This window comes from Actinia tenebrosa, unplaced genomic scaffold, assembly GCF_029948245.1.
Source record: "Actinia tenebrosa isolate PJP-AT-01 unplaced genomic scaffold, QUT_ActTen_1.0 PGA_scaffold7__59_contigs__length_16204524, whole genome shotgun sequence".
Taxonomy (NCBI): domain Eukaryota; kingdom Metazoa; phylum Cnidaria; class Anthozoa; order Actiniaria; family Actiniidae; genus Actinia; species Actinia tenebrosa.
Genome location: NW_028292584.1, coordinates 11,877,781 through 11,905,778, shown reverse-complemented (window position 1 = coordinate 11,905,778; position 27,998 = coordinate 11,877,781). Strand labels below are relative to the sequence as shown.

At 36.9% G+C, this 27,998-nt stretch overlaps 4 protein-coding genes and 2 non-coding genes across 7 annotated transcripts in view; 1 reads left to right on the top strand and 5 right to left on the bottom strand.

Annotated features, from left to right (window-relative positions):
* The window catches only part of LOC148905628 (immunoglobulin superfamily member 10-like), a 65,270-nt gene that overhangs the window by 21,543 nt on the left and 15,729 nt on the right, over positions 1–27,998 (bottom strand). The gene's annotated exons all lie outside the window — the stretch shown is intronic.
* LOC148905627 (kappa-actitoxin-Avd4m-like) overlaps positions 10–27,998 on the bottom strand; it is a 53,937-nt gene continuing 25,948 nt past the window's right edge. Inside the window, exons 2-3 of the transcript XR_016121643.1 lie at positions 696–804; positions 10–294 (exon numbers count right to left, since the gene is read on the bottom strand). The gene's annotated coding sequence lies outside the window, so the exon portion shown is untranslated. The remainder of the gene's footprint in view (positions 295–695; positions 805–27,998) is intronic.
* On the bottom strand, positions 3,222–12,301 carry LOC116291131 (uncharacterized). Its single transcript, XM_089039670.1, has 9 exons — positions 12,027–12,301; positions 7,916–8,302; positions 7,075–7,452; positions 6,535–6,810; positions 5,879–6,163; positions 5,253–5,528; positions 4,726–4,797; positions 4,438–4,521; positions 3,222–4,156 (listed from the first exon to the last, which is right to left on the bottom strand). Exons 1-9 carry the CDS (start codon positions 12,085–12,087, stop codon positions 3,774–3,776), a joined length of 2,202 nt encoding a protein of 733 aa, XP_088895796.1. The 5' UTR covers positions 12,088–12,301; the 3' UTR covers positions 3,222–3,773.
* On the bottom strand, positions 14,802–14,873 carry Trnad-guc (transfer RNA aspartic acid (anticodon GUC)). The gene has a single exon. It is a non-coding gene; the product is annotated as a tRNA-Asp (tRNA).
* Positions 14,910–14,997, bottom strand: Trnay-gua (transfer RNA tyrosine (anticodon GUA)). Its single transcript is given in 2 exon segments — positions 14,910–14,945; positions 14,961–14,997. It is a non-coding gene; the product is annotated as a tRNA-Tyr (tRNA).
* LOC148905630 (B-cell receptor CD22-like) lies at positions 23,867–27,982 on the top strand. The gene is made up of 4 exons (XM_089039698.1): positions 23,867–24,204; positions 24,521–24,771; positions 27,059–27,319; positions 27,538–27,982. Exons 2-4 carry the CDS (start codon positions 24,660–24,662, stop codon positions 27,732–27,734), a joined length of 570 nt encoding a protein of 189 aa, XP_088895824.1. The 5' UTR covers positions 23,867–24,204; positions 24,521–24,659; the 3' UTR covers positions 27,735–27,982.

Genomic DNA, 27,998 nt, shown 5'->3' with positions numbered 1-27,998 from the left:
TACACGATATTCTCATTACTGAGATGTTTTAATCAGGTTTGATTAACCAGAACTAACGTTTTACAATAGAATTAAGGGAATACTTCTACATATATGTTGAGTTTAAGGTGGTGATATCTAGTCCCTTTCATTTTTTAAGACAGCAGATTCCCAAAATTGAGAAGCAATGTGCGTTATAGCGGTGTCCTTTAGGACAATCATGTCTAAAAAACCAGTAATCTCCCCAGCGGCGGCTGCTATAGCAATAACATCCTGCTGCCCTTTCTTCTAGCTTGTCATCTGGTGCTGAAGAATCTGGGATGGAGAAATATTACATGAGACGATTTTTCTAGCATATATGCACGCAAACGCGTACAAAGTATTAAAGAGAGAGAGAGAGAGAGAGAGAGAGAGAGAGAGAGAGAGAGAGAGAGAGAGAGAGAGAGAGAGAGAGAGAACTGAACTGAACTGAACTGTTCTTTATTTATACACGGGATTCCTTCGTTTTTCTTGCCAATTCTTATCGTAAATACTATTTGCAATGTATTATTGAAACTCCCATTTAATTAATCTTGTATCTATTATTATGATGGCGTCTAAAGCAGCTTCTGGATGGATATGTATTGATCGAATGGAAACTGTGCAATAGAAGCATTTAAGATATTAACGCGTGATAATATAATGATAAATGTCCTTATTCTTAAAACGTAACTCACCTTCCTTACGATAGCCTACTGCAACTGTAACCAGAGCAGCAACAATAACCAAACTAAAAAAGCGGTTATGATACATAGCTTCTCTTTCTTCTGTAATGAACAAAACACACTGCAGTCAAAGAAAAGTACTTTGTGAGGATCAGACTTAGTAATTTGAGGAATTGTAAACTTGGACGGTTGTTTTATGTTATGTTTCGTGTTAAATCACAGTTAGTTTTATAAAAATAACTTAAAATGAACAAATTAAATCAATACAAAAAGGTACCCCTTTGATGTACCTTGTGTTGAGCTAAACAAACGATGAAAAAGGTATGCGTTTCTATTTTACTAACATTTTAAAAATAGTAGGACATTTTTCTGTATTTTTTGGACAAATCCTGTAAATAGAGTTGTACAATGAAAAAGGGTAGGCTTTCCTATATTTCATCATTTGCCAGGAATGTTAAAACTGAGAAAAGAGCTCGAATTCAACGACCTTCATTTAATAATTAAGTGAAAAGTAGAATTGCCGGAATGTTCCACTGAATACCTTAGCTGACCTGTGTTTTCTAACCAGTGTGTCCAACTCTCGTACTCGATGTGACAGAAGATCTAGAATGACTCATCTACGAACGTCTCTTGCACTCTTATGCACCACCAATCAAAAAAAGTCTAATTGGTGAGATGATTATTGAATATAGTGTTGTTATTATAATTTCTTTTTATGTCTTGATCTTTGCCTTTTTTTTATTTCTGAACGAAAACACATTTGCCTTTCCAGATTTGGCCTCGTGTCGCCAGATTTACATAAGACAAGAGAGGTGTTCCAAACTGTGATTAAACCAAGTTAAATATAAGTCGAACTTTTAAGTCCCCATAATTGTTTGCTAAGAAAAGACTTCAAAGCTTCCCGCTTTGAACATCCTTTGGTTAGGGAAATAGCAAAAAAGAGGGAGTAGGGGAGGGGGTGGGGGGGGGGGGGGGGGGGGGTGGGAGGGTGTTTTTTTGGGGGTTGAAGTACCGTTGTTTCCTTGGGTATTAAAGCAATAATGCGGTAGAATTAACTCATTTGAATGTCTGCTTCCTCTTATCACTGCTCAAAAATACTTCAAAATATTTCAATCAAACATGAATTGATAATGCTACATAATTTGAAGGAATATTTTGGATATAATAGGTTTTGCGAAAACTAAGTTCTTATATTTCATAGTATTTTAAATATCAAGAGATTAATATTCTAAGACATGAATTCGAACTTGTGATTAAACTACGTGAGGAAACTAAAGGTAATGGAACAATTATTAGTTAATAATGCGATAGCGTCTAGACGACCGAGGCGCAAAGCCCTAAGGGCGTTTTGATCCCAAGAGGTATAACACGCAGAGAAGGACACTATCCTAATTTTACTTTTGAAATTCAATATGGACTTTCTGAGTCTAACTTGTTACAGTTTTAATTCTAAAACATACATTTATTCTCATAACATATGTGAAAAAAACGACCCAGTCTTTCGTTGTAATTGCCCTTTGGTGAGGTAAAATAGGTAGAGACAAAAGGCGACCGCTGCGGTAAAATTTACTTAGTTGCATTTTGACTTCATCTTGTACTTGCTCAAATATACGTACTTCATTGTTAGATATTTAAGTGGAACACGAATTTATAGTCCTACAGAATTTAGAAGAACACGAAAAGTGAATATAACGGAATCCTCGTAAATAAATGAAAATAAATAATTTCGATTCAAATCGACCTGTTTTTTAAATCTTCCTCAACTCTTCTTCCAACTGTCGCGACTCTCTTATTCCTGTTCTATTGTACTAAACGTAGGCATATCTCACGATAACGTCTAATTCTTTTAATAGCTATATTGTTGAAATATGAAAATACAGCAGATGCATGAATAAAGAAATCAGGGGTATAAGTTTTTGTATTGCCTACTCTACTCTTTTATATTTTTACTCTTCTGCACCTTTTGGCTATTAATGCAAAGTCCCTCAAATTTTTTGTTTCACTGGATAAAAAAAAAACATTTAGGTTACCGAAGGGTTTCTTTCTTCAGAGCCTTGGGTTTTAAGGCGAGTACGACGGTAAAAGGACCTTATTCACATTGCATTTGAGTTCAACTCGTTCTTGCCCAAACTTACCTCAATAATGAACATTTTAATCCAGCATGAACTTATAGTCCTACAAAATATAAAGGAAGAATGTGGATACAACTGCTTTTGCGGGATTTACCGTAGTAAGAAAGGATGTTTACAAAAGTAGATTGTTGGCGGAAAATATCGAATTTCATTTTCCTTTCACAATGAAGCCCTCTAGTAACCTTCAAACGTCCAATAGTTTTTTTAATTTTTAGGATTGCATGAAGAAGATCATGTTTTCTGCCAATAAGGCACTTATTGTCGAAGAAATAAACATTATGAACATCTTTTTGTAAGCGTGAGTTTCATGTACGTCATCTATGTCCAATGCGTGTTTTTCTGTCTGTAGGACTGTAAGTGTGGAGTCCGACATTGAAGGTTACGATTCGTGTCAAGTCGATCAAGGTTTGAATGTTTATTTGATGTTTATTTATTTATTTAACCACGGTAAAGTACAAAAGTCAATTACAGCTAAAAAAATATAATATAAATGCTAACTAAATACAGATATATAATATACATGCTTTAGATACAAGGTGATCAACTCGTTAAGCGCTAGCTTAGTCAACTCATTCTTAGCTCGTGAAGAGCTATCGAGGTGGCTAGATTTCGCATTTTTCCGGATAACGCTTCTCATCCAATCGTTTTGGGTAATTCCCGTAACCATGGAATCCATTGTATTCTCCAAGTTACGTCACTGGAAGAATCCGCGCACGCAAAGGAAGCCACTTTGGATTTTCGATCACTTCATAATCAGCAGAATGACAAGGTACATGCTACGCATTAAGCTGTAGCAGATAAACCCTATAGCTACCATGTGTTAATATGTGTTGGCGTTCTTCCCCTTATTCTACAAGTTTCATGCCATTGGTTAAAAAGCAATCCAGATATATCATATGTACATATACAGGTCTCTAGTAGTGACGTCTGACTATCTTGCCTTGTATTTCCTCATTACTCAATTTTTAATGTCTTCATATTTGACGTGTAGTCTTTGGTAAACTGGCAAAGAAGTGCCTAAGTGAAGCTGTTCGTAACTGCTTTGCTGGTGAGTGCCAAACGTTTGGAAGCCTTTTGTGCGGTGCTGCTCGCGGCAGGTGGGATCAAGATGCTCGTAGTTCTGTAGTGATGACATCTTGACAGAGTTACTCGTAAGTTCTGCGTAATGCCCTTGGGCTGCTTCGTCTGTATTCGTCATCGATTCTGATTGGACTGCAGTTGGTGGTTCAGAATTGATGTTACCAAAAATGATTTGCCCTGCATCTGTACTGTCGTTGTTATAGAAAAATTCAACAGCGTTGGATGTTTTGTTTGGTCTTTTAGTCTGTGGAAATCTTTTACCTAGCGCGATATAAGCAACAAGAACAATAATCTTAGTCAGCAAATTCATTCTTTATTGACAAAAAATTTACTCAGAACAATGCCTAGCTATCACCTTTGATTCAGTCATTGAAACAATCAATTGGCTAATCAATCCGTCACATTGACGAAGAGGAATATCTGGGTCTGCCCCAAAAGACAAAGCTTCCTTAACCTTACATGTTCACCGTTAAATCTTCAACTTCTCTTTGCTATATTATTATTCACAAACATAAACTAGGTTTATTTAATTACATACTCACTTTTGCAGAGGAGTAATAAAAGGAAGACATTGATTAGAAAAGATACCGCCGATAATGGTAGCAACACAATACTGGCAGTTGATCCTGATATTATAATCAACAAAATGGAAAATTATATATTTGCATAGAAAGAAAGTGTGGAATTAAATAAGTAAGGAAGAAAAAGGGAAGGGCCAAGCGAAACAAAATAGAAAAAGAAAAAAGAAATAAAATAAAAAGGAAGAAAAAAGTAAACTGAAAACAACAACCTCGACAAAAAGAAAGCCGGTGCTTAACTGTAAAACTCACCCAAAAAATTAGCAGGGTTGTTATTCTTTTTCTCACGCTTCTTCTTCTTCTGTTCTGTTAGCTTGCAAGGACCTGGCAAAAACGTGTGATTTCTACGTTGAGAACTGTGCTACGACAGCTGCCAAAAATAAATCTCAAATAGATATCTTGAACTGACAATGACCCAATCTATCCTAATTTCCGTACAACGATATCAACTTATGTCCACTACTTCTTGCATTTCATGTCAGCAGTATCGTTCAAGTGCATTAAAATAACTATTATGAATATCGCGCGTTCTAATTATGATTGGTTGGGAGCGCATGCTTTATGAGAGTCACCTGCACCATGTTTATCCAAAATAGTTGTTATAGGAATTGAATATTTTTTTTGAATTTACCTCGCGTTCTATTGATACTTATCAATACCCTGATGATGGAGAATTATCTCCGAAAGCTTGGTTAAGAATAAAGTTACCCTAATGGACTGATTTGTCATATTGTTTGTGGCGTATGTATAAATCATTGAATATTTTCAATAACACTCACAGTATTTGGTGACTGTAACATTGTGCCAAGCGATTCCATATCTGTTCTTAGCCAGACAGCTATATATACCAAAGTCCAAAGTATTGAGTTTTAATAATCTTAACGTGCTCGTTCCCGGATAATAGGAGGTTCCATTCACACGGATCTTGCCATTCAACCCGTACCACGTAACATTTGGTACTGGTACACCTCTTGCGACGCAGCGTAGGTAGATTGTATCACGAGACCATGAAACGTTGTGTTTGCTTGACAGTATTTCATCTATTTCTGGTTTGTCTAAATATTAAAAAAGTATAGTGTTTTGTCTTTTATGCCTTACGCGCGCGTCTAAAATTAATTCTAAACTAAATAAACTTTGTTGTGTGTGTTTTTTTTTGCATTTGCAAAGCATCCCCGTCTACCTTCACTATATAATCCTGCATAAAGTGGATGTAAAAGAACCCACTGAAGACGCTGATGTGGTGACCATCCTCAGTTCCGTTCATACACTGCAGTAGCCATACCTTTGTATCAGAGCGAGACGGACGGTGAGCTTGCAATGATAGAGACGTGAATAACATTGTCCAAAGAAGATGACATATAAAAACATCAGTGTCTAAACCTGCAAACTTTGCGTTTGTACTTACACATTACTTTAATAAAAACATTCGCTAATCCCAAAATACCATCTCTCTTGTCATAAGCCTGGCACTGGTACTTTCCTTGTTGACGTCGAGAAATATTCCGAATGGCCAGTGTGCCGCTGTTAACTTCAACACTTCCCAACTTTAGGGACTCGTGGGTGGATACATGTACCCACGTGACATTTTCAAGCCATAATGGACTTATTGCACAGGTGATATTCAGGTCTTCTCCTTCAACTATCTGTGCTCCACCATTCGTATCAAGAAGTGTGGAAGAATGTTCAAAATCTTCAGAGAATGAAAGCCATATGTCATAAGAGATAAATAATATGTTATTCATTAATTGCACGCACGGTTGAAATAACACTCATAAACGTTTTGTGCTGATTTATGTATTATAATCAACACGCTCTTTGTTAATGTGATGTTAAAAGGAAATACTATCTTAGTTGACGAAGAATTAATGAAAATTAACAATTTGCGTTTGATTAAAGTGGCTTAATACCACTAATGTGTAGCGAGAATATACAGTGGCGATGGGCAAAGGCGAAAGCAATGGCGATGTCGAACGTGATGTCGCAATGACGATGACGATACCAAAGACGATGACGATGACATTGACAAACAAATATAAGCAACTTGGTTACAGCGTTACTTACAAATCACAAAAATATTGATCTTTGAGGTCACTGGAGGCTCAATTGGATTGTTAGTTGCCTGGCATTCATAAGTACCACCTTCGTTTCTCTCGATTTCCATGAATTTTAAGAAACTCAAGCCTACTGTTTCAGAGACCGCAAGCCTTTTTTGGGGTGATATTTTCATCCAGGTCACATGAGGTACTGGGGAAGCATTTGCACTGCAAGTGATGTTTAAAGAAGAACCTTCTTGTATTATCTTTGTCGCCAATGCAGATAACAATACCTTTGGGTGATCTAGCCAAAAATAGGTACATTGTTAGAAGTGTTGGATTTTATTCGGCTGATAAAAGTCTTTGAATTTCATGATCTTCTTCAAATAGTGGTCAAACACTGGCTACAACGTGAGATCAACCCGAGAGCAATTATATTAAAAATTTCACGATGAGCATGCTTGTGAGCTTAAACATCCGGCACAAGAAAGGAAATCAAAAGCGTTCAGTGACGCAATACGCATACCATCCGAGTTGGTGCAAACGGTAGAGAGCTAGTACTAATTACCTGTCACAACCAGCGTAGATGTACTGTTTATTGAAAGTTCTCTTCTTAACTTCAACATGCATCCATATATCCCATTATCAGCTTCAGTTACATTCGAGATGATCAGAGTAGCAGGCTGCTCGATTCTGACTCGAGTAGGATTCAACAATCTTGTTGGACACGTTGTCGTCTTTATGACCGCTGACGATGACGGATCTTTTTTTACCGTTGCTATGGTAACCCATTGTTTGTTTTGGTCAACATAGCTCCACACGGGTGATTCTGAAAGGAGCCTGATATTTCGGTTATCGTAAGTGAAATTCCATTCGAATCGCGCTGCTTTGCCCCTTGAAACAAACAAAGTACTTGAGGGCACTTTAGTAAAACGAGCCATTTTATCTGACAACAGATATGTATTAAGCATAAGTAGTAAGCTTAGAATTTACCGCCAGGATAATAGTATTTTCCTATTGATCCATCAATCGATATATTATCCATCAGATCAGTGCGGATACACAAACCTGGACTACTTGAACAAATTAAACTAATATCAATATCTCTCATAATCTCGAAGTCTCTTTTTAAGATATTTAGGCTTCTTTGCCTGCTCCTGCTTGTTTAAAGCTTGACTTAAACTTGATTCCTTTGTTTTCACTGATCATTATCGTATATATAACTTTCTTCAAGTGTGGTCCCGGTTATGGTGTGTCCGCACAAAAATTGATTCATTTATCACGTCATTCAGCCTGCCTTCATTCCCTCAATATACATATGTTTAATCCAATTAATCGATTATGAAACAAGTTCTAAATCCAACATTTATTGAACCTCCTCATTAAGGAAAGAATCTGTTACAATTCACCTGTTACTATGAGTTCCACTTTGTTAGTGATTGAAGGAGATATTCTTAGCACCAAAGATATTCCATACCATCCACTGTCATTCTTTGTTACGTTAGAAATGACTAAAGTAGCAACTGACTCTTTACTAACGCGAACTGTAGGGTACAACAGCCTTGGTGGACATGTTCGTCGACTTATCGTCCACTTCCAACCACGCAGCCCATCATCAACTGCTATGACTGACTTAGTATGTCCATCAGGGTTATAATAATACCAGACTGGAGATGAGACATAATATCCAAAGTCCATGTTCTTGTCATCAACAGTGTAATTCCAGTTAAATCTCACTGTTTCTCCGGCGAATGCTTCAGTCCTTGATGGGGAATTAGTTAGCACAACTTCCCCATCTGTTGAATTAAAATATATTTGTTATTGCACATAAATGATGTTACATTATAGCAATAAGAGAAAAACAAGAACCGACGCAGACCTAAATTAACAGGGAAAGACAGTGAATGAACTAAATTATTACCAAAAAAGGTAAAAAGCTAAGAATGATGACTACAGTGTATTATATTTTAAAGCGGATTCAAATTTATGTCCCAAAATAATTCATTTAATATAATGTTGGATATTATGAGCTGACGCACCTCAGACTTCCCCCAGCGTAGCCTGCGTAGCGGCTCTTGGGGAGGGGAAGGGGGGTTGGGAACCCCCGCCCTTCCCCTCCCCAAGAGCCGCTATGTAGGCTACGCACAAGTGTTGGATGCGCACAGGCATTTAGCTAGTGTTGTATTGGGTGTCTCTCAGGCAAATGAGACACTGGCTTTAGTGTAGATTAAAATAGTCCAAATAATAATAATAATATTATAATAATAGTTTTATTAATACTTAATTATTGGCAACACAAAATTGAAAAACTTAAGTTTACAAATAAATATACATAAAGATATGCAAATATATGAATATCGAAAAAATCCAAAGGCTCAACGTGTGTAGATACCAAGTACATTCCTAGCTGCAATATAAAAGTTGGGGGGGGGGGGGGGGGTGTTCTTTTAGTAATACAAGAGCAAGCATTTTTTTTGCAAAGTTTTGGTTAAAGACGCCTTTAGCTGGATTAATTCAAGCATAATGCTTAAAAATGAGGTCGGAAGTAAACCCAGAATAAGTCTACAGTTTTCGTAGACTGAAATCAAGGTCAAATGACTAAACCCAGAAGTATTGCTCTACTGTTAATTAATGGGGGCTTTTTTTGACTGAAATGTTAATATGATACACATTTCTTCTTGTAAGAGAAACATCAGGATCAGGTTTTTACTTGTTCGTTTTTTTTTTTTTCCAGCAGAGCATTTATCTTAAATATTAGAATGAATGCTAAGCAAGTTTGCTGTCCAGAAACGTTTTAATGGAAAAAAATTCCAAGAAACGACCCGTGCCAATATAAATAAGTTTGGGCGACCGAGACAGACTGTCTGCTGACATACGAAACGCGCTAGTTAGCGACCGTTTCAAAATCAACAAATTCGGCGCACGGTGCGCTCAAGTGGAAATCGCTCTAACTTTCCGTAATTCGACGAAAGCCAAAAATCAATTTATACGTTGGCACAGGTCATGATTTATGATATCGATATAGCCACAGAAAAATCTATTCATCGCACTCTAGTGTCATCAAAAATGATTGATTAAAAAGAAAAATCAACAGATGCCGAATTATAAATTTTTGTCTACTTGTTTGTATCCCACCTTCATCTTCCCATATAAACACACACAACATTTAACACTTATCTTTTAACTTATATTTAGCAGCCGTCGCGCCCCGTGTGGGACTCATTCGTGATCTTTTCGCTAAACACACACGTCCCATAAATTCACTATTTTCGGCAAACAACAAACTATTCACATGTTTATTATCTTTTTTATGGAGAGAGGAAAACGGCAAGGGAAAGAACAACACAACCAACTCAACTCACGTATGATCCATTCCGAGCCCGGGCTCAAACCCGGACCACAGCGGTGAAGGAGAGCAGGAAACCACTACGCCATCGACATAATACCCCATGACATACTCATATTTTGGCATGGTGTCTATATTCCGTGACTGATGATACATATATTTTAAAAAAACTTCCTTCCCCAGGCAAAATAAGACAATGCTAACCCCAACGGCACATAAGATATAAGAAAAACAACGCGATTGTTCAATTCTGCGACTTTGACTGTTACTCTATTTATGTTTTTTTGCACCCGAAAACAATATGACCTTGTTTCAATTTTTCGATATAACAATGAAAATTGTCATCATTCCTTTCTGATAATATCAATCTCTTGGACGAACCTTCTGCATATTCTAATGCAGATAAGTTCTTATTCTTTTTTTTTTATTTGGATGCAATAGAGATAAACTTTCTTTTAGCTTTCTTTTAAACGAGTTTAAGATAAATATAGTTTACTTTGTTGCTTACTACATATATGTTAGTATACTGTCAAAACATACTAAATTATTGGGTATGTGTTCGTTTAAAAAGTACTTTGTATATTAAAGTGACCTATTTGCCTGCATTTTTATGGTGTCTTCTTTTTATATATGTAATATTTTACAAATACTTTTATTTATTGCTTCCATCAAATGTATTTTATAATTAGTCTAGCTCTTTTGTTTGCGTATTATTCTGAAAGTGAAGACATAGATATAGTGTTATAATATATTATATAATATATACACCTTTTGCTGTTCATTAAGAGAAAATGTACATTCATTTGTGCCAATAGTTGTATCAATAACGTGTAATGTACTTTCATCAACACCACAAGTAACATCATTAGCGCGGATCAACTTTCAATAACGATATTTGAATATGCGTGTACATTCATAGGCATCAATGTACAATCAATAGCGCGTTTGTGCATTCATATGCGCGGATTGTATTTTCTTGTGCGCGAAATTCAACTTCAATAACACCAAATGACAAACAATTGCATTTATGGACAATCATTTACTCAAAAGTGAAAATTCATTAGTGCTATTAGCATAATCATTGACAATCTATAATGCGTTTGGACAATCATGAGGGTCAATGTTATATTCTATAGCGTGGTTCGACAAACATTTGCATGATTCGAATGAACAATAAGAGAAATAAAACAATCATTAGCGATTTTTTATCTATTTTAGCCTTTAATTTCTTCGCCATTTATACATCGTGGCAAATACGTTTGCATATAACTGAACCACTGACCACATTTAGCGATAGTGATAGTTGCCACATTTCTCTGGAGCCCTTCCATTAGCAACTGCGTTCTATAGTGACCTAGAGCAATCCCTTGTCGTCTTGCCTCAGCCCGATCGTTCGTATGTTGTTGGATCTCTGGACGGCTGATGTCGGCTTTGATTGCTGCTTTAAGTGAGCTAATTGCTATTCTCCTACGCAGCCGCTATTATGGAGGCAGTTACCTGAGTTTTTTTTATATGTTTTAAAGTGATAAACAAAAATCGCTAATGATTGTTTTATTTCTCTTATTGTTCATTCGAATCATGCAAATGTTTGTCGAACCACGCTATAGAATATAACATTGACCCTCATGATTGTCCAAACGCATTATAGATTGTCAATGATTATGCTAATAGCACTAATGAATTTTCACTTTTGAGTAAATGATTGTCCATAAATGCAATTGTTTGTCATTTGGTGTTATTGAAGTTGAATTTCGCGCACAAGAAAATACAATCCGCGCATATGAATGCACAAACGCGCTATTGATTGTACATTGATGCCTATGAATGTACACGCATATTCAAATATCGTTATTGAAAGTTGATCCGCGCTAATGATGTTACTTGTGGTGTTGATGAAAGTACATTACACGTTATTGATACAACTATTGGCACAAATGAATGTACATTTTCTCTTAATGAACAGCAAAAGGTGTAATAGACTATCAGTATAAGTATTAAATGTTAGCTGGAGATAAACACGGTTGTGCATCTGGGCTGTGCAATACTTGTGTTTCGCGATTTCCCTTGCAGCAATGAGTCAGTAACGAACGGATGTCGTTTGCATGTAATGCGCGCGCGTTTGTTATTCTTACAGTTGGTCAGTTGGTGCTGCATACAAATTAAATTAAACTTACCAACTCTTCTCGGATTCACTAGTATCAATACAATGAAGGTAGCAATGTAGCTTTTTAGCATGTTTTGGCTTAGCGAAATACCTCAAATTTACAAAGGAATTCAGTGTATATATGTGTGCCAATTACTTCTCTGTCAAACAACACTGCTTTGTTGTCAGCCGATCAATATTCTTCGCATGACGGAAGAAATACTTGTTATGGGCGCATTGCACTAAAAATATCTTTAAAAAAATATTCCGTTTTTGGCAGTGAAATAAAGGTCTTTGATATTGTTACTACACATTGAAAAGTTATGCATCACAAATTTAGCTGACAACAAAAACGAAAAAAAAAAAAGCATTTTCCAAAACACGCTGCATGACTACAGTTGATATGCTACTGGAAAAATAGATCTCGTGTTTCAGAAAGGTCATGCATCTTTCGTTTTTCTTAGAAAGGAAATAAAAAACCATCAAATCTGCTTTTTTATCTAAATAACCCATTTGGCTAAACTAAGTCCGCATTACCCGGAAATTCATGCAAATAAAAAATCCTATTCCTTCAGAAATCTCTTAGGAGTTTCTGTTACGAATAGATATGAGTATCATTGCCAGTATTGTTCCAAAACATTGACACATGGTTTACTTATGTAGTCAAAAAGGTTTTGCTTAATCAAGCGAATGTAGCCATGCCAGGAGGTACATGTAGGAACAATTGCATCTGTTTTTTAAAAAAATGTTTACTAGAAATGAAATTAATAAAAATTGTGCCTCTTTATTGTCATGGCTGACATCAACAGAAACTGGTTTTATTGAATAGTTACGAAACCAAGACTCTTAGTCATCTTCAGTTTATAAGGGTATTGGTACTCTATTTTGTAATAAGAAGGTGAAACAAGTTCACTTTCGCACGCGTTTTTAGATATTATTTACCGGGATTATTTATAGTTAGTGAAATGTATAATAGTTAGTTAAGTTCTCGAGCTATTATCGTTAAACTGTTGTCGGTCTTTTGTAATTTATAGTTCTTTACTTTAAACTTTTTTTCTATATCAATGTTTGTGAATAAAGAAAAATGAGCAAATTAAACCACAGGGAGCCCAATTTAGATTAAAGTGAATGGTGAAAACAAAACGGGAAAAATTAAATAATTAATTATTTTTTAAATTCTAGATCACGATATTGTCCTCTGTTATGCGCAAGAGCCAAAAAATCAATGAAAGATGCACTAGAACATTTTATTTTCGCGCGCGCCATTGTTTTCCTATATAAATTTCCTATGGCGCTGATGTTGATCTTATTTATATATACTCTGACAAGGGAGGGAACTACAGTCGCCATATTTGAACAAACAACTCACTTTAAACCAGGATTTCATTGTCTTTTAAACCTCGAACTCCACAAAATACTTGATCAAAATGATCCCTACGATGTGGGATTCATTTATTTAAAACTCTTTTGGCTCTTCCTACGAGATTTCTATGGCCGAATTTTTCGTGCAGAAAACATTTCGCTTGCAGAAAATTTTGCGTAGGACTAGGGCGAGTACGAATTTCGACCTTACTACTCTTCCGCACAGGATTTTTGTAACGTGTACGTGACCCACCACCAGCCACCCCACAGGGCTAGTTTTGTTCTTGAAAAATTCTTCCACAACGTCTCTATGGTCGACATTTCTTTGCTTTTTTGGTTGGTTTCACTTTGAAAAATGAAAATTAACTACAGATGATTCAACAAGATATCAGGTTTAGTGAAAATTACAATGGATGTTTTTCATTTAACTTGAAATTTTAGAGATTTCCAGACTTTTTCAGGAGAAAACTGCATCATCATTAAAGCTGGTAAGCAAAAATCGATGCTAAATTTTCATGCTTTTCGTTTTAGAAGTCCTGAAGGTAAATTTAAAATATCTTAATGAAAGTTTGGTTTCGTTGTTTAAAGGGCCTGGCAAAAAAATAAATGATTCAATAGTTGAATAATCAAGCTCAGGAACGACGTATATCTTATGTCCAGCGCTTATAATCTGTTTTGCTGCTAATAAAGTAAGCATGTCTTTTTTGTTACTTTCATTGCGGTAAAAATACTCTATACAAATACTCTATATAAAAACTTAATATGGATAACCAAACGATCGTTAAGTAAAAGAAGCATCGATTTTTGCTTACCAGCTTTCATGATGATGCAGTTTTCTCCTAAAAAATTATTTAAATAAAAATAATTTAATAATTTATTCAATGATTAGTTATTCTGTCATTACCAGGGGAACCTCCAATTCTTTTTTCTTTCGTAAGCTTGAGTGGATGTCTTTCTCTTCGATATTCACTGTGTCAGTAGATATGAAATGGCGGTTCTACATCAAGTGGATCGTGGATCAAGTGGATCGTGGATCAACCCCCCCCCCCCCCCCCTACAGAGGTGACGTTATAGCTATTCTAAGTGAGGTACGTTCCAGTGAGGTAGGGGGGTGGTCAGTTATATTTATTCTTAGTTGGCTGGATTGCACCACATCCTATATTTTACGTCAAAGTTTAATCCTAATAAAAGTTTCTAATTATTCATAAAAACTACTTTTTCTATTTCAAAGCCTTAAAGGCTTAGTTTAGGCTTTTGTTTTATCCTAATTGAGTTCTACGGATATTGTACTTTGTCTTACTACCGCGCGTTTTAAGTCATGTCTGTTTTTAGTTGGCTGGATTGTATTATAGTACTTGCGGCATCTGCTTTGATATTGTCCTTTTTATTGTTGAACGAAACAATCGATAAGAAAATCCCTATTTGTACGTCCCAAAAGTGTAAACTCCATAACAGGGAATCGAACCCTGGTCTCTCGCTCGACAGGCGAGTATATTAACCACTATACTATCATGGATTTGATGTTTTTTCTTTCTATCAAAAAATAGTTTTATCTCACGAGTCGGGATTGAACCGACGACCTACAGATAACTGTTATTACATACTACAGTCTGTTGCTCTACCGACTGAGCTACCGCGAGTTCTATGCTATTACTCTTCAAGAAAACTTTATTTACCCATTTCCGAATCAGTTAATCTAAACGAGGGTTTTTAGATATAATGAATATTGAACACGTTGCTCAGTATTCAAAGCATACTTTATTGTTTTAAACAAAGAATGTGTATGCTTCTTATTCACTAATGAGTTCAACTAGGTATGTACTATCGGGCCAGGTACATGAGCAATTCCAGAAATTCCCGCTACAGTGTGGGCATGTAGCATAATATTCCGGGCAGATAAAACAGTTTGGTAGTTCCACCGTATGAGAGCAGTCAGAGTACTTTTTTCCACACCGATCATGTATTAAAGGAACTTCAACCAGGTGTCCACAGCTTAAAGATTTGAGCTCATTAGCCATGGTCTTTCTACTATGTTCAGGATCTAAAGAACTTTTAACCTTCTTTCTTTATGTTAAACACGATGTACTTAATCCTTCTAGTTCAGAGTTATATCATGTCTATTTTTAGAAACTCCTTCTGAACGATCGACTTTGCTGCATTGCACCATACGTCTATTTTTAGATCTAGGGATTGCACCACCAGTGAGCAATATCCTTACATCATGACTATTTTTAGATTTTGTTGCTACCATGGACTATAAAATCGAAAAATTTCAGACTTTTCGTCACTACAAGCGAACCTTTGAAGAGTGTGGATCAAAACAAGCAAGTAAGTAAAAGGATGGCTTTTCACTGCGACGCATGCGACAAGTCCTTCACAGAAGAAACGAACTTAGTAAGGCACAAAAAGGCTATTCACAGTGGGCGATTATTCACCTGTGAACGATGCGGGAAACAGTTTAATCGGAAGGATGCCCTAAAAAGACATGAACAAGTCTGTGAAGGCAGGTCATCGAAAAGGAAAGTAGAGGAAAAAGAAAACACCCCACCGGTGAAAAAACAGAAGACAATGAGTGATGCAGAACTGATTGAATATGAGGTGAATATAATTCATAATCTCAACTTTGTTATAATCATGTAAACCACAGAATATGTCATTACCTCTACTAACCATAAGATACATAGTTTTTCAAGTCGTCTTATATACCAATTTTTTCGATTTCAGCTAGCAAACATACCCCCGGAGATGTATGAAGAATACGACGGAGAAATTTTAGGGGATAATGAAGTGGTAGGTAAGCCTCTATTATCTTCATATCGGATCTTTGTAGAGTAACTTTTTCTAAGAACTAATTCTTTTTCTAGGATGATGTACAAATAGGTGGTGGAGAGACTGAAGAATGTGCGCTTGGTGGAAATGTGACCACGTTTAAATATAAACCCAACAAACATGAAAAATATGATCTGTTACTCACCCTGCGAGGAAAAAAGAACACCATTATCAAAAAACTGAAAACCCAGCTCAAAAAACATCGTGGGATTAAGTGGTTTCTGTGTGTAAAGGTGAAGATGGTCAAATCGAGCCCCGGCGGTGAGGACCAGATCTCAACCCTCATTTTCGCACCAAATGCTACACTGCAGTCAATGATACAGAGATTGAAAAAAACTACGTGCATGGGATGGAAAAGATCAAGAACTCTTTCTTGGAGTACCAGAGAGAAGGGTCTGGATGGTTATTGGAAGAGGTAATTAAATTGTACCATTGTTATAGCACAAAGGGGATTACTCGACCGTCGATGATTTTCTGCTATATGTGCATATAACTGTATATCAGTGCTTAATAAAGTATTGTTGCTATCATAGGTGTTGGAAATCGATTTAGGAATCGCTGCTTACACCCCTCTCAAGGGATCGAGTTACATACCTCTACCCAGGAAGATCAAAGACAAGAAAGCGGTGCTCAACATTCAAAATGAAGATGAAAAATGCTTTTTATGGTCAGTACTAGCAGCGAAACACCCTGTACATTGGCAAAACAACGCCAACCGCGTCAGCAATTATCAAAGGTATGAAGCTGAACTAAATATGTCAGGAATCGAGTACCCCGTTCAAATAAAACGTATTAGCAAATTCGAAAACCAGAATAGAGAAATCAGTGTGAACGTGTATGGATTCGAAGATGAAGAGCTCTTTCCCCTTTACATCACAAAAGAAAATAAAGAATTACATGTGAATTTATTACTGTATTCTAAAGATGACACGCGTCACTACTGTTTAATCAGGGATTTAGATCGTTTATTGTATAGCATGAATCGACATGAGCATCACATGTACCACTGTATGTATTGTTTGCATGGCTTTGTCAGGCGAGATTTGTTAGAAGATTACGAACCTCACTGTAGTAAACACGGACCCCAGAAAATCAGACTGCCCGACGAAGACCATACAACACTGTCATACAATGACGTGCAAAAACAGTTAAAAGTACCTTTTATCATTTATGCAGATTTCGAATCGATTTTAGTGAATTGTGATGATACAGAATTAGACCCTAGTACAAGTTTTACACAAAAAACGCAACAGCATATACCCAGTGGGTTTTGTTACACTGTAGTATCGACTGTCGAGCAATATTGCTTCCCGCCTGTTCTCTATCGGGGAGAAGATTGTGTCGATAAGTTTTTAGACTGTTTGATTGAAGAACGAAAGCAGATAGGGGAAATCTTGAAGATGGTAGTACCCATGGAGATTAGTGAAGAACAGGAGCGGGAGTTTCAGGCAGCAACCCTTTGTCATATTTGTAATGAGGAATTGGGCGCGGACAGGGTAAGGGACCATGATCATTTGACAGGGGCGTACAGGGGGGCGGCCCACAATGACTGTAACTTGAATTATAAGTTTACAGGAAAGATACCCGTTGTTCTTCACAATCTTCGTGGGTACGACTCACATTTAATTCTACAAAAACTCGGAAAAATCAAGGGGGAGAATATTAGTTGTATACCCAATAATACGGAAAGAAAAGTAGATTTCATTTTCAGTTTGGGATTTAGTATTCATAGACTCACTTCAGTTTTTGAATAGCTCACTGGAGAAATTAGTAATGAATCTAAGTAAGGAAGGAGATGATAAGTTTAAGACCCTGAAGAAGTATGTGGAGAGTGAGAAGGTATCTCTCTTGTTGAGGAAGGGGGTGTACCCCTATGAATACATGAATAGTTTTGGTAAATTTGAAGAAACAGGCTTACCCCGCATCGATTGCTTTTATAGTTCGTTGACGGGTAGCACGATTTCACAAGCAGACTACGAACATGCACAGAATGTATTTAGAGAATTTCAGTGTAGGAATCTAGGAGACTATCATGACTTGTATTTGAAATCGGACGTTTTGCTGTTAGCAGATGTGTTTGAAAACTTTAGAGAAGTTTGTCTGGAGTACTACCAACTCGACCCAGGTCATTTTTACACCTCTCCCGGTCTTTCTTGGTTAGCATGTTTAAAGATGACTGGCGTGGAGTTGGAATTACTCACAGACCCCGATATGTATCTGTTTTTGGAGGAAGGGTTAAGAGGTGGGATTTCGATGATTACACATCGATTTGCAAGAGCGAATAATCGCTATGTAGAGGGTTATAACCCAGAATTAGAAAATAATTATATCATGTATCTCGACGCAAACAATCTCTACGGTTGAGCTATGTCTGAAGCGCTCCCTGTTAACAACTTTGGATGGTTGAGTGACCCGGAAGTGGACGAACTTCGCGAGAACCTCATGACCATCCCTGTAGATGGAGGTGAAGGATATATACTGGAAGTAGACCTCAGCTACCCCAAAGAACTACACGATTTTCATAATGACTACCCCCTAGCACCAGAAAGGCGAAAGGTGACAGAGGAAATGCTCTCCCCCTACTGTCACCAACTTCTTGAGGACCTGAACCTTGGCGGTGCTCCCACAGACAAACTGGTACCTAACTTGAACGATAAGACGAAGTACGTTCTTCATTACCGCAACCTGCAACAGTACTTGTCACTGGGTATGAAACTGGAGAAAGTACACCGAGTGTTGGGGTTTGACCAATCTCCCTGGCTAAAGAAATACATCGACTTCAATACAGAAAAACGGAAAAATGCAAGAAATGACTTTGAAAAAGACTTTTTCAAATTAATGAATAATTCAGTGTTTGGCAAGACCATGGAGAACTTGAGGAAGCGAGTGAATGTGAAACTGGTGAACACGGAAAAGCAGCTCAAGAAACTGACAGCATCCCCCCTCTTTGACTACTTCAGAATCTTTGATGAAAACTTGGTGGCAGTCAACATGAAGAAACCATCACTTTATTTAAATAGACCTATTTACATCGGGTTCAGTATTTTAGAATTGTCTAAAACCCTGATGTACGACTTTCATTATAATTACATCAAGCAGAAATACAGTAGCCAGGCAACCCTACTGTTTACAGACACAGATTCCCTGTGTTATAACATCAAGACAGAGGACATCTACCAAGATAAGTTTCAAGACCTTGACCTATTTGACACCTCAGAGTACCCTAGAGACCACCCCCTCTACAGTACGACAAACAAGAAGGTGATTGGTAAGATGAAGGACGAGACCCATGGGCTACCCATCAAAGAGTTTGTGGGTCTACGACCGAAAATGTACTCCCTTCTCTACGCTGAGGATGGTCGTGAGGTTGAGAAAAAAACTGCTAAGGGAATTGCGAAACAGGTGACGAAGCGGGATATCAGACATACCCACTATAGAGATTGTTTGCTTAAGCGAAAGAGAACCATGGCTAACATGAAACAAATACGTAGCTATAAGCATCAAGTATTCACAATAAACCTAAACAAAGTGGGTCTTAGCCCCTATGATGATAAGCGCTACATCTTAGAGGATGGGGTGACTACTATAGCTCATGGTCATTACAAGACCAATGTAATATAATGGTACATTTATGATTGATACGACGTATAAATAAACAATTGTAAAGTACAAAGTGTGTTATTCTTATTTAGAGTTTTTAAAAACATGTCCCTGTATTGTCAAAATATCCCTGTGATAGTACTAAATTGTCCCTGTGATTGTTCCTGTAATATCAAATGTCTCTGTAATGTCAAATTGTCCCTGTGATTGTTCCTGCAATATCAAAATGTCCCTGTAATGTCAAATTGTCCCTGTGATTGTCCCTGTAATATCAAAATGTCCCTGTATTGTCAAAATATCCCTGTGATAGTACTAAATTGTCCCTGTAATATCAAAATGTCCCTGTGATAGCACTAAATTGTCCCTGTATTGTCAAAATATCCCTGTGATAGTACTAAATTGTCCCTGTAATATCAAAATGTCCCTGTCTTAACAGTTAAAATGTCCCCGTTTTATCAAATTGTCCCTGTCTTAACAGTTAAAATGTCCCGGTTTTATCAAACTGCCCCTGTAATGTCAAAATGTCCCGGTTATCAAACTTAAACAAAAAGTAAAAAAATAAATAAATAAATAAATAAAAATAAAATAAAAATAAAAATATTAACACATAAAATGTCATGTCCCCAAAATATTGAAGCATTCATCATGTTAACACGATACCCTAAAGATTGTCCTGTACCAGGGTGTTTAAAAACAAATCTAGTCAAACTTTCTAATCATTTAGCAAATGTGCATTTCATGTCTAAAGAAGAAAGAAAACCCTATCTTCAAGAGGCAAGACTTTTTTTCAAAGAATATAAAAATGTGAACACTTTAGAGAGTAATCTAGTCCCTCATCAACCTCTGAACGTGATGGATGTTACTTTAAAACACCCGACAAACATCCAAGTGTGTGGTCCGACGTTTTGCGGCAAGTCCTACTGGACTGAAAAACTTTTAAGAAATGTGGATGAAATGTTTAGTGAAAAGATTGAGTACTGCTACGGTGAATTTCAACCGCGGTTCTTAGACATGGAAAGAGAAATTCACAACATTCAATTTATTGAAGGATTTCCAGAAGATATTTATTCATTGTTCAATAACAAAGCTGGGATCTTGGTGTTAGATGATCTAATGAATGAAAGTACAAGTAAAGACTCGATGGTCAATGTGATAACGAGAGGCAGTCATCACCGCAACATTATGGAAATTTCTCCATGTTTAGGAGATTAATGAACTATTAAATGCGCCATACGCCATTCGGACATCAACAATTTATTGATTTTATTTGATTCTCAAAAAATGAAGCTGATAATGTGGAATCGTTAACCACGTTCCAAAGCAATACAGCTGTACGATAGACTACAGTTGTTTATCCCTTTTTTAAATCAAATTATAACGAACTTTTATAAATTAAACCACATGGTGATCCTACGTCTAGCTTACGTGGCATTGTAAAAAATCTGGACATAATCCGATAAAACGGTTTCTGACACTAGGCTTGGTACGCCTTCGGCTCGTAGTTGTATATCTGATACAACACGGCCACTCATATTGTATATTTTTTGTTATTATAATCACACGAAAATACACAAGCATTAATCATTTCTAATGATTATGATTATGTCGGTCTTTAGGCAGGTTATGTTTATGGTATTATGATCCTTATGACGTATATACATGGGTCGACAGGTTTCTCAGCATATGTAATCCGAGTCCAATCCGAAGTTGAATAATGTAATCCGAGTCAAATCCGAAGTTAAAATGTAATCCGCGTCCAATCCGAGGATGGAACCAAAATCAGTAAGATTTATAAAACAGATTGGTCTGATACATGGTTAGAAGGAAGTCGAAGGTTAGGGTTAGGGTTAGGGTTTAGGGTTAGGAGTTAAGAATGCGATCCCGAGACTGAGAAGTGGATAAGTTGGATATTTGTTAAAAGTTATACCGCTTCAGTCTTTGGAATGATAAGATTGTGACTTGAGGCTGAGGGCAAATTCATTAAATAGAATTGAAAGTGTATTGTACTCAAGACCATAAAATATTATGAAGAGGAACCAGAGTAGACTGTTTAAAAGAAAATTATTTGTGAATATTTAGCAACTGTTAGGGGAAGAGAAAGGGTTTTAATAGAATAACCTGTTTGACCTGTTTGATTCTGAATATCTATGAATATGAGTCCGACGCTGGGAGTCCGGTCAAGATAAGAAAGTGTTTCCGTGATCGGAGAAAGCGGATATTTACTATACAACGCGCTGAAATATAGGAATGCGTAAACTGACTTTTCCACCACTGTCAATGAAGCGTTTTTGTAAAATTGCTCTATACTGGCTCAAAAACAACAAAACGGATAAAAAAAAAAAAAATTTATTGTTTACGGATATATTGTTTGCACTCTATTCTCTTATGATGGAAAGAATCGGGACATAAGTCCGTGAAATAACAAAATCAATGTTTACCGTCTTCTCCAGTAAAACTACTCTTTTTGAAAAGGGAAATTCCCTTATCTTGACCTTTGACAAAATACCGAAATAGACACGCAGATAGTTTCGCTTAAATTTACTATATTTTATTACTAAGCTAGGTTTGTATCCGCTGTTAACGAGGAAATTAGTCATTATGGAGGTGTATGTTCTCTTAGAATATCACACGCAGATAGTTTCGCTTAAATTTACTATATTTTATTACTCAGCTAGGTTTGTATCCGCTGTTAACGAGGAAATTAGTCATTATGGAGGTGTATGTTCTCTTAGAATATCACACGCAGATAGTTTCGCTTAAATTTACTATATTTTATTACTCAGCTAGGTTTGTATCCGCTGTTAGCGAGGAAATAAGTCGTTATGGAGGTGTATGTTCTCTAAGAATATCACAAGAGTCGCAAAGTGGTGATGACTCGTTAAATCTAGATCTTTAAGATAAGGTTTGATAATTTGGTTAAAATGATTGATATTGCGATACCCTGCGGAGTAATAATGCGACAGGGTGTGTATAGAACTGACGGACGCGGACGGCGGACAGCAGACGGCGGACAGCAGACGGCGGACAGCAGACGGCGGACTATTATTTATGAATAAAAACTTTGACAAGGAAAAAAAATGACAAAGACTGTAGGTTTTTACTAAAGGTTATTAATAAATTGATGCTTTAGAAAAGATTGACCGCTGTTTTAACGTAAAATAGAGGAATTTCATAACTGTTGTATTGCTCGCCAGAGAGATGATTTGCCATTTATCTGCCATTTATCTGCCGAGTCACTTGGCAATTAATATAAGTTTTGGTAGTGCGGTTTACTTTAGCTGGTCTTAGATTGACAGCATTCGAAAAACGCATTTTTGATGCATCACCACCAAAATTCTGCTGCCCTGATCCAGCTCCTGTGTCGCTTATTAAGCAATGCATGGACTGTTTGCTTTCAACTGTTTTTAAGATTGTCAACAGTTCTTTGCAATCAGGCGTCTTTCCTACGGCTTACAAAAGTGCTGTTGTCACTCCAATTCTGAAGAAACGCTCCACCTGAGTTTAAGAACTATCGTCCAGTTAGCAACTTTTCCTACTTGTCTAAACTTGCAGAGAAAGCAGTGTACCTTCAGAAACAATTATTTGACCACTAACAACCTGTATTCTCCTCTTCAGTCTGTATATCGCAAGCATCACAGTACTTGAAACATCTCTGAATCGCACACACTTAGCGAACCATTGAAAATTTTTTTTTCCAAAACACCATGCGCACTTCTCTCTCTTAATCTTCAACCACGAGTTAAAAGAAATATGGCTCGTTGTGTTCTCTAAATGAAATGATAACCATTCTAGTTAATGTGTAGGGTCAGATCTATAATTTTTGTTTCAGGGTGGGTGCACCAGTAATTTAAAATGGAGTGTCTTTTGTGGTGTGCCTAGCAAGAATAGAAGCGAGGCACTTTTCAAATTCCACTGAGAACCCGTAAATAGGCTGTTGTCATAATCAGGGCATAGCGATGAAAAAAGTGGTCCTGACAAATAAAATGATGAAAGCTTTGACTTAATAGAGTGTGTGCTTGTAAGACTCACGGATAAACCTTTCGAAATTTTTTTTCTTTTCCTCATAGGTGAACTTGTTTGCACCGGAATTCAGAGGGTGTTTGACGGTAGCGCCTTTGCCATTAAATGTCAATCAAATGTAGCTCTAATGTACACTACACTTACTAAAATCGATGGAACTAGTGCCCCTAAAAGTATAATCACATTGGCTTCGAATAAGACCACGTTCTACAATGACAGTCACATCATGGAAATGGCATACCAAGAGAGAGTAAAGGCTACGGCCGACTTGCAGAATGGCACTGTGTGTATCACATTTGATCCTGCCGTTCCAAAGGACAGCGGGTTTTATAAGGTATCATATAAAACACAGAAAGACGTCCTAGACCAGGAAACGTCTACACAAGTGATCGTGTTCGGTAAGTGACGTTAGCCTACCACAACCTTAGATAGTGTAAGGAAAAGCTGTCAGGAATAGCAACGGTTTGTTGCTAAAACAGCATTGGAAAGTTTAAAAGAATTATATGATACAAAACAGCATAAGCCATATCGCTATAAATAAACAACACAATAAATGAAAAATAAAATTTGAAATAGTGATTCCTAATTATGAAGCCTTGATTGATTTTTAAACTTGTTGCATGTGTTAAACCCTTCCCCCCCCCCCCCCCCCCCCCCCTCATCTCCCCGAAACCTCAATGATATATAGGTTTTTAACTTGAATTCATTCCTCAGTACCACCTACTATTTCCGGATGTGGAAACAAAACATTCGTAGAAGGAAATAAGGGATTTGTGTCTTGTCGTGTCTCCGGAAGTGAACCTATAACCACGATTGGAACAACAGCAATAATACTTGGAATGGCAACAATCTTATGTTGCAAGAGATTGAACGAGGAGACCAAGGGTGGTACGACTTTGTCGCAATAAACAAAATGGAATGCAAGACGTTCACTGCCGTCAAGAGAATTTTTATCCAAGTACAATGTAAGTAAAAATATATATTGCACTTGCGATTTTTCTATAATGTCTGTTATTAATGCTATTCAGCTGTCCGGTCAAAAGGAAGCCTAGAAACGGTCTTGTTGTGCAAAGGGGGTCAATAACGTCCAATTGAGCTTTGCGTTCCTTAATATAGCTTTACAACTCCATGCACCACACCTTTAAATTTTATAAAGGCAAATAAATTGTAAAATCTTCCGCTTCATCATAAAAGTCTTCAAAGAAAGCGGGTGAAAACAGTTGTCAATGAGGTTGACCTTAATATCGTAAATTATCAGGTGATTTCGTCTCGAAGCGCGCAAAGGATTATTTGTCAAATCGAACAGTTCCTAATACCCAGTCTCCTATTTCATAATGTCTCGTGGTAATCAAAATGGCGGCTGGTGACTAATTAAGACAACACAGGTTTTGCTTACTTTTATTGCATTTGTGGTCTGTTTTGTTATTATTAATTTTAATTGCTGATAGGGCAAGAAAAAGCTATTGTGGTACATGTAACATTTAATGTTTCAATGTAAAGTTATATTTCGTATTTTGAAAAAGGTTAAATAGAAATTACGACTCCATTTTAAAAATCATTATGAAACTTTTGGCGATGCAACAAAAATGCGCCGCCTCTCACCAGTGCGACCCGGGTTCGAGTCCTGCCGATCTCGATGTCGTATGTGAGTAGAGTTGTTTGTTGGTTCTCTCCTGTGTTTCGAGGTTTTTACGGGTTCTCAGGCTTTCCTCCCTCTGCAAAAATCAACATCTAAATTCCAATTGGAATGCAGTGGAAGTAGAGGCACTCTGTGGAATCCATTGTTAGTCCCATTATTTTATAATACAATTATTATCATATATTTTTATGCTCCTGGTTGGTTAATAGTAACCGGTGCGTGCGCAAGATCAGCTGGTATCACCGATAGTGTATTAGAATAGAATAGAATAGAATAGAATACCTTTATCTAAACACGATAAAATTTAAAGCTAAAAGCTTGTGGGGTCGTGCATAAAATAAAATAAATAAATAAAATATAATATAAGTATGAATCTGTAAAAATATAGCTAATTAACTTAGATAACTTTAAATATCTTATATATAATTCTCACACACATTCACATACACAAACTGCGCAAGCTATTAGACCCGCCAGGGGCAGAAAACACAGACAAATGCGGTGAACACCGTGTCAATAGGCATTCACCTCATCTGAACAGCACCCGCCACCCATAGCGAGTCCAACAGCCCGCGCAGTTACATTCACTCCATAATAAAAAATAATGTTACATATATACGAAGTCCTTTTTTCTAAAGCGAGACGTCGAGGCAGTAGAGTCAAAATTGAAATTTATAAAATAGTCCTTGGCACTGAGCTGTACTTTGATGTCCTTAAAATTTGAATGTGTTACCTTATCAATATTACAAATTATTAGATTCCATAGAACTGAGCCTCGATACACCAATGAGTCCTTTTAAAATTATGTGACTAACGTCCTCCGTAGGCTCCTCCTCCATACATATTGGGACCCCTGTGTTAAATCTTATGGCAGAGAATAAATAGGAACGAGAAACGAGAGAGGAGGAGGAGTGGGTAGGAGGGAGGGAGGGAAAAAGCAGAGAGCAAAAAGAGCCAAGGAGATGCGTGTGAAGGAGGCTATTATGTGACCTAGCCGTAGGCTGAAAACCGGTTCAATTGCATTTATGAGGTTGATTATTTAGTTAAGCTTTTGAAACAAAGGCAATCTAAATTCAATATAGATCTGTCTTGCCCAGGAAGTAACTTGCTATCGAAAAAGCTTCACGGAGATAAAACATTTGTTATGTAAATATCACACTAATTAAATTCCATCAGGACTTGCCTAAATGTTCTCGGCCAAGTAGCAGAAGCTGTTTTAATGTACCCGTACAGTGGTATTGCATTGAACCAGTTTTGATGTCATTTTTGTTGGATGGTGTCCATACTTCCCATAACATTTCTTACACCCATAACACTTTTTGGATATGCGATATAAGTTTTGATATATATATATGTGTGTGTGTGTGTGTGTGTGTGTGTGTGTGTGTGTGTGTGTGTGTGTGTGTGTGTGTGTAAAGTGAAGAAATCACCCGACCACTGCTGGCGATCGACTTCGAGTTCACACACACATATATATATATATATATAGTGACCAGTTTAGATATTGATAAAATAACTTCATCTTATTAATATTATTATTGATATAATTGATAAATAATATTAATTTAATATGTCTTTGTTTCTTATAACGGCCTGCATATAATTATCTTCAGATAAACCAGCATCTACCACAATCAATGTAAGAAGTTCAGTGCCCTATAAAGGAGAACAAATAGAAATTCTATGCAAGGCAGCAGCCAATCAACCGGCAAAATACGAGCTGTACTTCAATAAAAAGCTGGTCCAAAATGGAAACCGATTTTCTGGTATATTTGCCGTAAAACTTCAACGTACAGGAAACAATACCTTCCGATGTGTCCCGTTCAATAAAGTTGGCATTGGACAAGACCAAACTCTGTCTATTTTTGTAAGAGGTAAGCGTTTCCCTTGCTTTATATGTTCTCCGTATTTTATGTGTTTTCTGGATAATTTAATGTACTAGTAACGCTAATGGAAAAGAAAAGAAAAGAAGAGAAGAAAAGAGAAGAAAAGAAAAAAGAAAAGAAAGAAGTGCGATTAAAAAAAGTTTGGTTATCTGATATGACATGGTAATATTAATTCATGAACTGTTACGTTTTAATTCTTTCCACAGACCAACGCAAGAAGCCTAAGATGGATTCTAAAGCTAAAATTATCCTTCCAATCATTGCTGTAGTCTTGATAGTAATTGCTGCAGCTACAGGTGTTTGGTGGATCATGAGAAGAAGACGCAAAAAGGTGGAGAGGCGGGAGGACAACAATTCAGTTGGAAGAGAAACTCGACTTCTTCCCGAAGCCCATGAATATTAGCAACCTTTAGATACGACGAAGAGTACTAGATGATCGAGTACGAGTACGAGTTATTCAGAACTTTTCCTGTGCACGTGCTCAACACTAAGTCGCAGTCGATCCCCGATTTTTTTTTTTTTTTTTCAATCTAAAATTTCAATCTACGTACACGATCAAGACTACAAAAAGATAGTAACTTTCTTTAAAAGTTTAACACCTCATACTTGTACTCGTTCTCGTTCTCGTCGGATCTAAAGGTCCACTCTAATGACTGCCCTGCTCGTC

What these genes read in the sequence shown, in the direction of transcription:
- LOC148905630 (XM_089039698.1), top strand. Translation starts at nt 24,660, where the DNA reads ATGTTGCAAGAGATTGAACGAGGAGACCAAGGGTGGTACGACTTTGTC. An exon ending in AATTTTTATCCAAGTACAAT is followed by an intron (nt 24,772 to 27,058) that starts GTAAGTAAAAAT and finishes AATTATCTTCAG; the next exon opens with ATAAACCAGCATCTACCACA. An exon ending in TCTGTCTATTTTTGTAAGAG is followed by an intron (nt 27,320 to 27,537) that starts GTAAGCGTTTCC and finishes TTCTTTCCACAG; the next exon opens with ACCAACGCAAGAAGCCTAAG.
- LOC116291131 (XM_089039670.1), bottom strand. Translation starts at nt 12,087, where the DNA reads ATGCTAAAAAGCTACATTGCTACCTTCATTGTATTGATACTAGTGAAT. An exon ending in ATCTACGCTGGTTGTGACAG is followed by an intron (nt 6,811 to 7,074) that starts GTAATTAGTACT and finishes ATTTTTGGCTAG; the next exon opens with ATCACCCAAAGGTATTGTTA. An exon ending in TGTTTTTATTAAAGTAATGT is followed by an intron (nt 5,529 to 5,878) that starts GTAAGTACAAAC and finishes TTTAATATTTAG; the next exon opens with ACAAACCAGAAATAGATGAA.